Consider the following 12,054-nt stretch of genomic DNA (forward strand, 5'->3'; position numbering starts at 1 on the left):
AAAACGTTACAGGAAACTCTAAAACTCTAAATAAATTTATAAAATTTATTTTAAAATATATAAAATAATTTCTAAAGAATTCTCATGTTTACTTTGGCTGACTCTTGCCTTCCATTGTTTAATATATACAAAGCTATTTGAACTTAATAATTTATAATTTATTTAGTATTTAAAATCTTTTTAGACAATTTAACTGGTACCTAAATTTAGAAATCATAAGCTAATTTGATACTTCTTTTAGGTATTTGACTAACAGTAATAAAATATGCTGACGTAATACAGGAGACTAATAGCATAGTGACATGACATTTGACAGCTTCGCATCTTGACACTTGGCAAAAAATAAAAAATATAAACATGTCGAGTCACCATGCTATTAATCATCAATTCCACGTCAATATTTAAAAAGTGTTAGTCAAGTACCTAAAAAAATACTAAGTTGACTTATGGTTTACAAATTTAGGTACTAGTTAGGTCCAAAAAGATTTAGGCACTGAATAGGTATAAGTTATCGAGTTTAGGTATCTCTGTATATAGTAATCCCTTTATTTACAAGTGCTGGAAAATTGTTATTCTGATAGGAATTTTTATTTTACTTTGTTTTCCTTTTAAGAGATAAAATATTTGAATGGATTTAAGAGTAAACTACATCAATAGTCATGCAATATGCATAAGTTATTGGTTTGGTCCCTCAACTAATAAAGTTACAATTTGGTGACCAATATTTTCTGGATCAGTTGTGGCACTTTTTTTAATTGATATAATAAATTTGATCCCAACTTTTATATTTTCTATCAATTTGGCCATGGTTGTATATGAAAATTATTTTAAAAATCAAAATTCTTTAAAAATTTAAAAAATTGAAATATATATAAAAGTATAAAAATATAAAACAGCAAACTACACCCTTAAGAGGTTGCAAATTTTAAATGAAAAACAAACACTTAAATCACTTGAAAAGGCTTTTAATTAAGTGTCATCAAACAACAGCTCGAAAACAAAACAAAAAATGCAGCAGCAAGCAAACCGACAATAAATCAAATAACTAATCTACATTTATACAACGGAATGAACAAAAAAGAAAAAGAATGATCAATATTTGACCTAAACAACATGATCTTCTTGCACTCTGAACGATCCTGGAGTTGTAGCTTTTTTTGTTTGTTTTGTTTTTGGTTTTATATTTTTATGATTTTCTATACGCTTTTTAGAAGTTTTAAAATTGAATGAAGATTAACATTTATATTGGAACATGTGCAAAGGTCTAAAAGGATGGGTACAAAAGTAACAGTATGAAGATATTCAATGTTTTACATCATACCGATTTTAGAAAAGGTTAAAGAGCACATGGAACTTGGTGGCTATCAAAATATCTCTTGATATGAAATTAGTTTGCTTCATCTGGTCTCACATAAAATCCATTTCTATAGCAGCAACTATCAACACTCATCTCATTCTACACACTGTTTCATTATCCAATACCCTTCTTTCAATGCAAATTGGAGTAATACCCAGCAGGAGTTTTAAAGTTGGAGACAAAAATCAGTTTTCGAGCCATGCTTCATGAAGGTTGAGTGAAGTCCATGTGATAGCAAGTGGGATTGCAAGGATAAGGGCAATCAATCTCCTTCGTTACTTTACGGTTGAAGTACCAATCACCTACAGACTCTGCAATGGTCTGTTTCCAGAACATCACCCAACTCGGATGGTTAATAGATATCAAAGATCCAAGAAAAGCGCAAAGATCAACAGTATACATTAAATATAAGACACATTGCTCACCTTATTGTTGATTCTTGGAGAATTGGATGAATGCCATGTCTCAGCCATCCATGTTTGGCAATGAACAAAGCAAGAATTTATGAACATCCCTCCTTCCTTGTCATGTTGGAGCTTACTTACTGCTTTAAGCAGGGAACTACGGAAACCTATATGTCAGAAGCCCACGACATAAGGGTTGCGTCAATGCTTGGAAATTTCGATTGCATGATTTTGATGTTGAGAAGTCTAATTGGATTGTTTTAGCCAAGTAGATTGGGTACATATTACATATCCAACTACCTTGTAGATTTTCAATCTGGGTAGAATCACATTTCTGAATGCTCAATCTGCATCTTCTCCAGTAGCCATCAGGATCCGATCCGGCAGGGACTAAGACGTGTTGTATCTAATGATTATCCAGTCAGTGATAGAACCTATAATTAGAAAGGAAATAGCATTAAGTAATAAGCAAATAGTCGTGTTTGAACAAGTTACCTGCCAAAAATCGTAGGCGGGGTTGACAATGAACAATGGGGTCCTAATATTTTTGATAATTTGTTGAGGAAAGATGCACTGGAAGAGCAATCAACAACAGACAGACAGCAGGTAAGTTGCGATTCAAACTATTTGAACTTGAACAGCAAAAGGAGAAAAAAGATTAAAAGGGAAACAAGAAACAAATAAAACAGAAAAGCATAAAACCTACCTTGGACGGCTCCATTTCTGTGATACATTTCTTGTGCAAACTTTTTGCTACACCCTGACATGACATGCATACAAGATCAACTTCAAAAATGGTCGAATAACAGAAGAAAAGATTGAGGAATCGCTGATAAGGACCCAGTGGTATGTACTCAAATTACCTATTAAAATTTTTATGATAATCGCCAAAATGATTAAAACCAAATGACATCATTTTCTAAGGAGGAACAATACATAATACAAGTATGATATATGGAGATTGAAACTGAACCTGTAGTTGGACAACATCATGGTAGAAATTACTCATGGTGCGATTTCCAAGAATATCTGGCCTGCAATGTAGAGAATACAAAATAAACTAACATATACGGTCAAGACTCAAGACTAACTTCAATTAGGATGCATTAACTTGGATCATACAGACAAACGAAGCAATATACACATTATTAAATACATAGAAGTATATACATATATGATGCAGTTTTATATCCACACATTATAGAACATTATGATCAGTTAAAGAATTAGCTTAAAATTTAAAACGCATTGATCTTGTACCAACAAAAAAAAGAACATACTCATCAAGGAAAAAACCTGCATCAGCAAGACACTTGACAGTGGCATCCTTTGGCAGATGAGCTCGAAAGTCATCACAATGTATAAGAGTTGCCAAACCTCCAGCAGAGCATCCTGTAAGAAGTGCCTGCAAAGTCCACAAATCCATCACTTTGCAACTGAACGATAACGATATTGAAAAAGAGTGAACAATGTCGTTATTTACAATTTCACTTTTAAATATGAAACTGTAAAAGGAGCATCAGTGTAGTAGCTACCTACCTGTTTGGCCTTAGACAAGCCAAGTGATAAGAGTTCACTCATAATGGCTTCCCAAATGAGTTGGCCTCTGAAGAAAAGCTTAGTTCCATTCTACGGAAAAAAACCCGAAAAATTAAACCATATTTTTAAAGCAAATAATTATTTCAGTAAAAAAAAAACAAATTTACCTTGAACTCACTTTCAGGGTGGCCAGCTAAAGATGCACCATCACAGTAACGCATCTTAACAATGTTCCAATTGTAAAAATCTGAAGAAAATAAAAATTACCCATTTTGAAAGCGCATTCTTTAAACAGCATAAGTTATCCAAAAAAAAAAGGAAATTAATGATGCAAAAAGTATACCAGGATTTTGCGAAGATTGATGGCTTAAAATCCCATCGAATGGAATTAGGGGATCCATGTACTTAGAGGAACCCAAAGCTGTTCTTTTTCGAATCTCGCAGGTTTCTATTGAATTACACCAACCTCCACCCTATAAACAAAACAAGTAAAATTCGAAAACAAAGTTAAATTCTTGTAGAACCCCAAAAGGAAAAGGGAAAAGTAAAGAAACTACCTCAATGTGGAGAAGCCAATGGTTAGAGCCAGAACCAAAGCCCTTCTGAAAATGGTATCCAGGTAAACTTCCATCTAAACAAACTGCAAAATAGAATTAATCGAAAAGTCAATGCTAATAATCAAATTTGATATGAGACCCAAAATGAAAAGTTTGAATCTTGGAGGATACAAGCGCCTGTCGCTTTGGCTCTGTGGAGCAAAGTCAAAGGAATGAGATGGTTGGAGGGGAGATTGAAGGTAGAGGAGGAGGAGGAGGTGGGGTTTCGAGAATCGAAGAGGAGAGTGAGAGCGAAGAGAATGATGGTGAATCCCACGGCTGCGATCGCCCAATCCTTCTTCGCCCACTTTCTCCACCCACGGAGCCTAGGATTTGCCATTGCTTCAAAGCTCCAAAAAAAAAAAATTGCAGTGGAGAGTTCGGTATTTCGTTTGCTTGTCTTTATTGTAACAAAATGAAGGGATCACTATACTCACAAATGGAAAGCACAACAAGCCCACACTGCGTCCTTCGATATATCTCTAAACTACATGAATTTTAGTTCATATCAAAATTTCATATTTTTAGAACATGTTTTAACTCTGACATGTGAAATTTATCATTTCCTAACATATTTTTGTATCATTTTCAAAATTATTAAAACATGTTTTTGTATCATATTCAAAATTTTCGTGTCCAAAAATTATGCCACAATATCAATTAAACCATCTGAAAATAATATTGGGAAGTTATGAATGACAAGAAAAATGGGAAAACTGCATGAATCCTAAAGTATGTGTACCATTACCGACATCATTTGGTTACATAACTGCAAATCAAACCTGAAAGATCCATTTGCTTGACATGAATGAAATTACAATTGTTTGTAATAAGGTTAAATCTGACACCAACAGACACGATCCAGTATAAAATTCTAAGATTAGCAAACCTGTGCGAGTCACAGGATCATAAGGTTTTGGTATTTCCTATCTACCATATGAACCTTTGGACCATGGGTTCATGTTCCCAGCGGAACGGCCAAAACGAACATTCTCATCATAAAGATATTAAGGACTGTATATAGAATACCCGTCAGAAGCCAGCTTTGGCTATTGTTAATGCTGGAATGAAGCATGACCTGCTGTGAAATGTAGAGGAGCCGCAAAAAGAGACAAATGAGACTAAAATACATTATTTGAGCAAATTTTGGAGAAACTGCATGAGCTTCTTTCACACCTGTGATATTAAGTGGCAGAAAGAGAAAGAAGAAACAAAAGAAAGGAGGTAAAGGAAACAAATAGTATGGTAAAGTGAATAATACCTAGAACTACACTCCCATTCCAAAAGAGAAAAGAAACAAATGCCAGCAACACGAAGAAGAAAGGGCTAAAGGAGACCGAAAGCTTCCACTTTATGTGTCATGAAGTCAAAACAATGGCTGAAATCTCATAAAGCAGACCTGAATTATGAAGTCAAAAGGGTGCCACGTTAGCATAAATGATCTCTTCTTTGGCAAAGAGTAATTCCTTAAACCTTATGAACATGGTTGAAGAGAAAGTCTATAACAAAATAATTTAGTTATTTTTGAAAATTATTTCACTAAAGCCAAGATCAAAGATGTCAAAGTTACCTGAGATTTGAGAGGCTGAAGAGGTGTTTGTCGAGTTTGTCCGGTAAAAAGACCGTTTATTAGCCTCTGCATTTCCCATGGATTTCCTTTTCCTCAAGTTTGAACTCACATTGACACTAGTATAAGGGTTGACAAACTGGTACCCTTGTTTGATGCCTTCAAATTATCTACTAACACACGATCTCTTTGATGTGCCAGAGTGATATCAATGACCCCAGAGTATGCAACAAAAAGCATCCATTTAATAATATTTTCTGTTGAATAACAACCGCCAAGGCCTCAAGCTACAAGAACATAGGTGAAATGAGTAAAAACCTACATGAAACAACAAAGAAGAAAGGTACGAAAACATTTAGTTAAATATGATTTATCCCAAAATTGTTTGATTTGATTGTCCTAAATATTGGCACTCTCTTAGCCATGTATAGCAAGATTACGAAGTAAGAAACCTCAGGAATAGCTTGCATTCAGTTTTCCATATGCAGTCCGAAACATAGCAAGGTAACCTTTTCCCCAGGCAGCTTGTGAAATACCATCCAGGAAATTTTCATTATTGACAAAATAAGGAAACTAAAATTAAACCGACTCATTTACCAATGCACTGAATAGATATTTTTTCTTCAGACGTCCAAGATACATGGCGAGCACAGCAGTAAGTGATGCAACATCAGTATAGTAAAGAAAAGTGAAGAACCAGTGGACTGGATACAAGGCTAGAATTGTTGCAAAAACCGTTGTTTTTGTATCATCAAGAGCTGGCCTCAAGTGGGTCATTATCTCATATACAAGAATGCTACATAGTACTGCCAAGACTCCGTTCCGTTTTACAGAACGAAGAACGGCAGTGGAGTCAACTTGAGGAAATTATGAAGCCAATTATAGAAATTATTGGCACGGAAACAATGCAGCAAAATGAACAAGATAGTATCTGTAGAAGTATTTTATAACTAAATGTTAATAAAACATTTACAACATTTGAGCAATAAAGTCAAAAACCCATCTTTTCTTAATATATCATCCATTAATCTAATTGACTAGAGCCAATCCATCCCTTCCTCATAATCTTTTATTTCATACAAAACAACCCATTAAAATTCAGAAAACTAAACCCGAACTTTCATTTTAAAAGAGGAAGAGAAAGAGCATTATAGGCCAAGTGGTGCGGTGACCATGGGATCGCAGCTCCTGAAATCACCATTGCAGTGCTGTTGAGCTTGAGGTATGTGGAAAATCTCATTCTGTACTCAAAATCGACTACTTTTGAGAAAATTCAAAGAGAAGAAACAATCTAAGCTGTTAGTAATATAGATCTAATTTAACTGTTAGTTAGTTAGCAGATACAGTAGTTAGTCTGTTACACCTATGTAAGTTCTCAATTTCTATTATTTCTTTTTTCTTTTGTAAGTTGTATATAACTGAGCCTTTGTATTGTAAATAAAAAAAAAGAGACTCTGCAATTCGTCTTCTACTTGGTATCAGATGTAAAATTCTCTTTCAATTCTCTTGCATTTTCCTGCACTTTCTCGCTTCCCAAACACTCTGTTTCTTTGATTTTCATTGGTTTTATTTCTTTCCAATGGCACTCCATGATCCTACACTACCTTCCAGTCCTTATTACTTTCATCCAAATGAAAATCCAGCCTTAGTTCTTGTTTCTCTTGCCTTATCAAGATCGAATTATCATTCTTGGTCTCGAGCAATGACAATGGCGCTTTTATCCAAGAACAAGCTTAAATTTGTTGATGGCACAATCACAGTTTCGATCAAAACGGATCCTCTTTATCCAGCTTGGGAAAAGTGCAAGACTATGGTGATTTCTTGGCTGCTTCACTCTATCTCGCCTTCGATCATGAATAGTATTCTCTGGCTCAACTTTGCTTATGAGATTTGGCTCGATCTCCGTGAACGTTTTTCTCAGAGAGATATTTTTCGCATTTTTTATCTCCAAGAGGAGATCTCTGCTTTCAAGCAAGATGATCGCTCGGTCACTGATTACTTTACTGAGTTGAAGATTCTCTGGGATGAGTTGTTGAATTTTCGACCGATTCTCGTCTGTTCTTGTCACACACCTTGTTCCTGTGGTGTTTTTGCTACTCTTTAGAAATATCATGATAATGACTATGTCATTCGATTTCTTAAAGGTCTTCATGATCGATTTGCTGGTGTTCGCTCTCAAATTATGCTCATTGATCCATTGCCTACGATCAATAAAGCCTTTTCTATGGTCATTCAACAGGAACGTCATCTTACTATTGGATCTTCTCAAGTGTTTGTTAGTAACACAATGCGCCAACATTCTTCTTTCAAGAAATCTCAGGCAAAATCTTCTACTGATTCACGGAAGTGCACTTTTTGTGGCAAATCCAGGCACACTGTTGATACATGTTATGCGAAGCATGGTTATCCACCTGGTTATAAGTCTCGTGGTCGGACTTCTTATGCACACACTGTGTTTGATGATGGTGCTGCACAATCCTTGAACTCTTCACAGTCTGTTGCTACCTTGCCATTTGATCCTTGTGTTAATTTGACACAAGAACAGTTACAACAGTTGCTCGCATTGCTTCCATCTTCAAACTCTACCTCACCACCTCATGTTACCAACACTGTCTCTTCCTTACACCAAACGACTTCTACATCTGCAGGTAACCTCTTTTCTTTTCAATCACACCATTGGATTATAGATAATGGTGCGACCGATCATATTACACATTCTTTATCCTTGTTTGCCTCTTTCACTCCAATTCAATTTGTGCATATCACTCTTCCTAATGGCACCAAAGTTTGTGCTCGATTTTCTGGTACAATTATTTTTAGTGATAACCTTTATATTACAAATGTCCTTTATGTTCCTCAGTTTGCTTTCAATCTCTTATCTGTTACTAAACTTACTGCCACCTTACCTTATTCATTCACTTTTCATAAAACTCATTGTTCCTTACAGGCCCTTCCCTTTATGAAGATGATTGGTACAGCTAATATTTTTCATGGTCTTTATATTTTGGGACTCACCAGCTCAAACCTTCTCCATTACTGTTCCTACTGTCTTGTCAGCCACCACCACATCATGTCACATTTGGCACCATCGTCTTGGTCACCTTTCTGATTCAAGATTGAAGTTACTTTCTTATTATATTCCTTCTTTGTCCATAGCAAATAATTCAGATTGTAAAGCTTGTCATTTGGCAAAACAAAAGAAACTTCCTTTTCCTCTAAGCAATTCTGTTTCTAATAAAATCTTTGATCTTGTTCACATTGATATTTGGGGTCCGACTGATGTTGTTTCTATCACTGGTCATCGTTATTTTCTAACTATTGTTAATGATTTCAGTCATTTTACTTGGATTATTCTATTGTATATGGTTTCTACTAGACCTGATATTGCTTTTGTCATTCAACAATTGAGTCAATTCTTGGACCAACCTACAGTCACTCATCTACAAGCTACTCATCGTGTTCTTCGTTACTTGAATGGCTGCCTTGCTTCTGGTCTCTTCTTTTCTGCTTCTTCGTCACCTGTACTAAAGGCTTTTAGTAATTTTGACTGGGCTGGTTGCCCTGTGACATGCTGATCTGTGACTGGTTATTGTCTGTTTTATGGTGACTCCCTTATTAGTTGGAAGGCCAAGAAACAAACCACTGTGTCTCGTTCTTCCTCAGAAGCAGAATATCGTGCGCTTGCCTCTACTGCTTATGAAATTTAGTGGCTTCGATCTCTTTTGCGTGATTTGCACTTACCTATTTTTTATCCTACTTCTTTGTTCTGTGATAACAACTCCACTCTTCAGATTGTTGCAAATTTCACGTTTCATGAATGTACTAAACATATAAAAATTGACTGTCATCTTGTTCGTGAAAATGTGCAATCCGGTGTTATTAAACTGCTCCTTTGATCTTCCAAGGATCAACTAGCTGATATTTTCACCAAAGCTCTTACTGCTGTTCCTTTTCAGATCATGTTGTCCAAGCTGGAATTGCTTTTTATACACTCTCCAGCTTGAGAGGGGCTGTTAGTAATATAGATCTAATTTAACTGTTAATTAGTTAGCAGATATAGTAGTTAGTCTGTTACACCTATGTAAGTTCTCAATTTCTATTATTTCTCTTTTCTCTTGTAAGTTGTATATAACTGAGCCTTTGTATTGTAAATAAAAAAAAGACTCTGTAATTTGTCTTCTACATAAGCGTCTCTCTTACCATATATGGATGAGGAACAACGCGATCATCAGGATGGAAATAGGGATTACCCAAAGGCTCGTTATGGCCACCACTGCTATGTATTCTCGTAACGAAGTTCACATATCCAGTAATTTCAAGCAAATTATTTTTAGACGCTCAATTCAGCTGGAGTAGCTGAGGCAAGTGATACAATTCTATTAACAAACTGAAGGAAACCATCGTGCTGCAACTGGTTGATTGTGTTTCTCTCCCTAAAGGCAAAACTAAACTAGTCTTTCCAGGATTTTTTTTATAAAACTATCTCAAAACATAATTAATTACTTAAATGACCTATTTTTTGATAAATTATGAAAATAAGTCAAAATCTATAGTAAAAATTAATGGAGTTAAAGTGTTTGGCGCCACCAACATGCCACATCAATAATCTGCATAAAAAAATTTATTTTTTAGTAAAGCCATGTAAAATGGCACCACTTGTATAAATACTAGAGAAATATTACGAATTTTGAAAAAATAAGGGGGGCTTTAAGCAATTTTACCTTTTTTTGGTGGAGTCAAATAATTTGATGTCACTGATTCCAACACCCTAGCCTATTATGTTGCCTATTCAAACAACCTGAATTTTTTATTTTTTTTCATTTGTTGCTTTTTCTGATTCTCTCTTTCATTTCTTTGTCCTTTTTCAATTATTTTGTTTTTCTTTATTTACTTTTTAGTATTTTCTTATTTGTCCTTTATTTGTTTTATTTATTTGTTTATTATTGGTTTTATAATATTTTAATGTATATTTTAAATGTTCTATAATATTATTTTTAAAATTTTAATATATATTTTTAAAATTTAAATATTATTTTAAAATTTTAAATATAATTTTTAATATTATAAAACATTTAAAATATATTATTTTAAAGATATCACCTTTCAAATTTATTATTTGTTTTATAATATTTTAAATGTATATTTTAAAATTTTTAAATATTTTTTAAAATTTTAAATATTTTTAAAATTATTATTTTTAAAGATATTCAAACGTTTTTAATTATATTTAAATTTTAAAAAATAATATTTTATTTGGTGGAGCCATTTAGAATGGCACCACCACTTTATTACAAGTGTAATTTTTTAAAATATGTTTTTAATATAAAATTTAAAATTTAAAATTTTATTTTGGTGTAGCCATTGTTCTCTAGCATATATAGAATGGGGAAGTTGTTGTGTTTTGTAAGAGAGTTCAAAAATTCTGTTGAAGATAAATAACAAGGTGCTTTTGGTGTATATTCTTTTTTATGGTGAAATTGTAGAAGGTAAGAATGGCTCCACCTCTTAGTTCTCTAGCATATATAGAATGATGAAGTTGTTGTGTTTAGTAGGAGAGTTCAAAAATTCTGTTGAAGATGAATAATAAGGTGTGTTTTGTGTATATTCTTTTTTTACGGTGAAATTGTAAAAGGTGATGTTGGTTGTGTATTTCAAGGTCGACAAAAGTAGAGTTGTGATTTAAAAAAAAATATGAAGCTATCAGAAATGAAAAAGAAGATCGGTGCAAAAATAGCTATCCGTTGTGGAAGGGTGATGTCCAAATTATTTTACAAGTTTCCAATCTCTAGAAATCCGTTGAAATTTTGTGAGATGCAACTGTTAGATGATGATGACTTGGGCACTATGATTGAAATATGGTGGTCGACTAGGAGTGAAAACCCTCAACCAGTTGAGTAATTTGCTGAGTTGGTGGACTTAGAGCTTGTTGAAAATGTTAGTCCAATAAGTCAACATCACTAATTTGACTTTGATCTTAATGTCAGATGGACAGGCTAGTTAGAATGCGGAAGGACGTCGCGGATACCCGAAAATCTAAATTATGGTGGGAGATCGTATAACAACCCTACCCTCGGTCCCCGTCTACAAGTACATTTGGAGGTGATAATAAGCATAGTGGCAAATGTTGGAGAAATGACCAATAATGGTGAAGATTCTGATCAGGACGTTGAAGATTTTAGTGACCCCGATGTTGATGAGGTTCCAGACGATATGATAATGAAGGCCCGGAGGAGGTTGAAGATGTTCATGGCCCTTCATTCAGTAACCTGAGTCGTGACATTGTTTTATGAAATAAACCCCGGAGCGACATGTTGAACGTAGATCCAGATACAGCGCATGCATCCAAGTTCCCTGTGTACGTCGATATAGTACCTGCTCATAAATTGGTGTCAAATTCACAGTTGGAGGAGGAATTGTTCGTTGGGCAACAGTTCGAGAACAAAGGCGAATTATGTGTTTGCCATCAAACAGTACATCATGAAGTTGTCGATTAATTACAAGGTTGTCAAGTCTACATCGACATTATATGTTGGGGAATGTTGGAAAGCTAGGTGTGGTTGGCGGGTTCGGGCTGCATTTATACAGAGGACT

The 12,054-nt window shown here is 34.5% G+C and overlaps 2 protein-coding genes across 5 annotated transcripts; one reads left to right on the top strand and one right to left on the bottom strand.

Annotated features, from left to right (window-relative positions):
- Nucleotides 1-1,222: 1,222 nt before the first annotated feature.
- LOC105780012 (pectin acetylesterase 5) lies at nucleotides 1,223-6,196 on the bottom strand. 4 transcript variants are annotated; one of them, XM_052629375.1, is made up of 15 exons: nucleotides 6,061-6,196; nucleotides 5,467-5,750; nucleotides 5,158-5,295; nucleotides 4,926-4,977; nucleotides 3,858-3,940; nucleotides 3,644-3,773; nucleotides 3,468-3,547; nucleotides 3,301-3,390; nucleotides 3,042-3,166; nucleotides 2,735-2,795; nucleotides 2,468-2,521; nucleotides 2,257-2,334; nucleotides 2,062-2,167; nucleotides 1,783-1,928; nucleotides 1,223-1,678 (listed from the first exon to the last, which is right to left on the bottom strand). In XM_052629375.1, the coding sequence occupies exons 4-15, from the start codon at nucleotides 4,969-4,971 to the stop codon at nucleotides 1,562-1,564; spliced, it is 1,116 nt and encodes a 371-aa protein (XP_052485335.1). In that variant the 5' UTR covers nucleotides 4,972-4,977; nucleotides 5,158-5,295; nucleotides 5,467-5,750; nucleotides 6,061-6,196; the 3' UTR covers nucleotides 1,223-1,561. The 4 variants fall into 4 exon arrangements, with proteins under 4 accessions (XP_052485335.1, XP_052485334.1, XP_052485333.1 ...); XM_052629374.1 differs by lacking the exon at nucleotides 6,061-6,196 and having other exon boundaries at nucleotides 5,467-5,777; XM_052629373.1 differs by lacking the exons at nucleotides 5,158-5,295; nucleotides 5,467-5,750; nucleotides 6,061-6,196 and having other exon boundaries at nucleotides 4,926-5,115.
- Nucleotides 6,197-7,171: 975 nt separating this feature from the next.
- Nucleotides 7,172-9,038, top strand: LOC128040427 (uncharacterized). The gene is made up of 3 exons (XM_052629176.1): nucleotides 7,172-7,520; nucleotides 7,608-8,111; nucleotides 8,482-9,038. Exons 1-3 carry the CDS (start codon nucleotides 7,172-7,174, stop codon nucleotides 9,036-9,038), a joined length of 1,410 nt encoding a protein of 469 aa, XP_052485136.1.
- The last annotated feature ends 3,016 nt before the right edge of the window (nucleotides 9,039-12,054 follow it).

This window comes from Gossypium raimondii, chromosome 4, assembly GCF_025698545.1.
Source record: "Gossypium raimondii isolate GPD5lz chromosome 4, ASM2569854v1, whole genome shotgun sequence".
Lineage (NCBI taxonomy): Eukaryota > Viridiplantae > Streptophyta > Magnoliopsida > Malvales > Malvaceae > Gossypium > Gossypium raimondii.

Bases quoted from the DNA above. Each gene is read 5' to 3' on its own strand.
- LOC105780012 (XM_012604072.2), bottom strand. From the start codon at position 4,236: ATGGCAAATCCTAGGCTCCGTGGGTGGAGAAAGTGGGCGAAGAAGGAT. The intron at 3,548-3,643 runs GTATACTTTTTG...TATTTTCTTCAG, and splicing joins TCAATCTTCGCAAAATCCTG to ATTTTTACAATTGGAACATT. The intron at 3,391-3,467 runs GTAAATTTGTTT...TTTTTTCCGTAG, and splicing joins ACCCTGAAAGTGAGTTCAAG to AATGGAACTAAGCTTTTCTT.
- LOC128040427 (XM_052629176.1), top strand. From the start codon at position 7,172: ATGGCGCTTTTATCCAAGAACAAGCTTAAATTTGTTGATGGCACAATC. The intron at 7,521-7,607 runs GTTCTTGTCACA...GATTTCTTAAAG, and splicing joins TTTTCGACCGATTCTCGTCT to GTCTTCATGATCGATTTGCT. The intron at 8,112-8,481 runs GTAACCTCTTTT...GGGACTCACCAG, and splicing joins AACGACTTCTACATCTGCAG to CTCAAACCTTCTCCATTACT.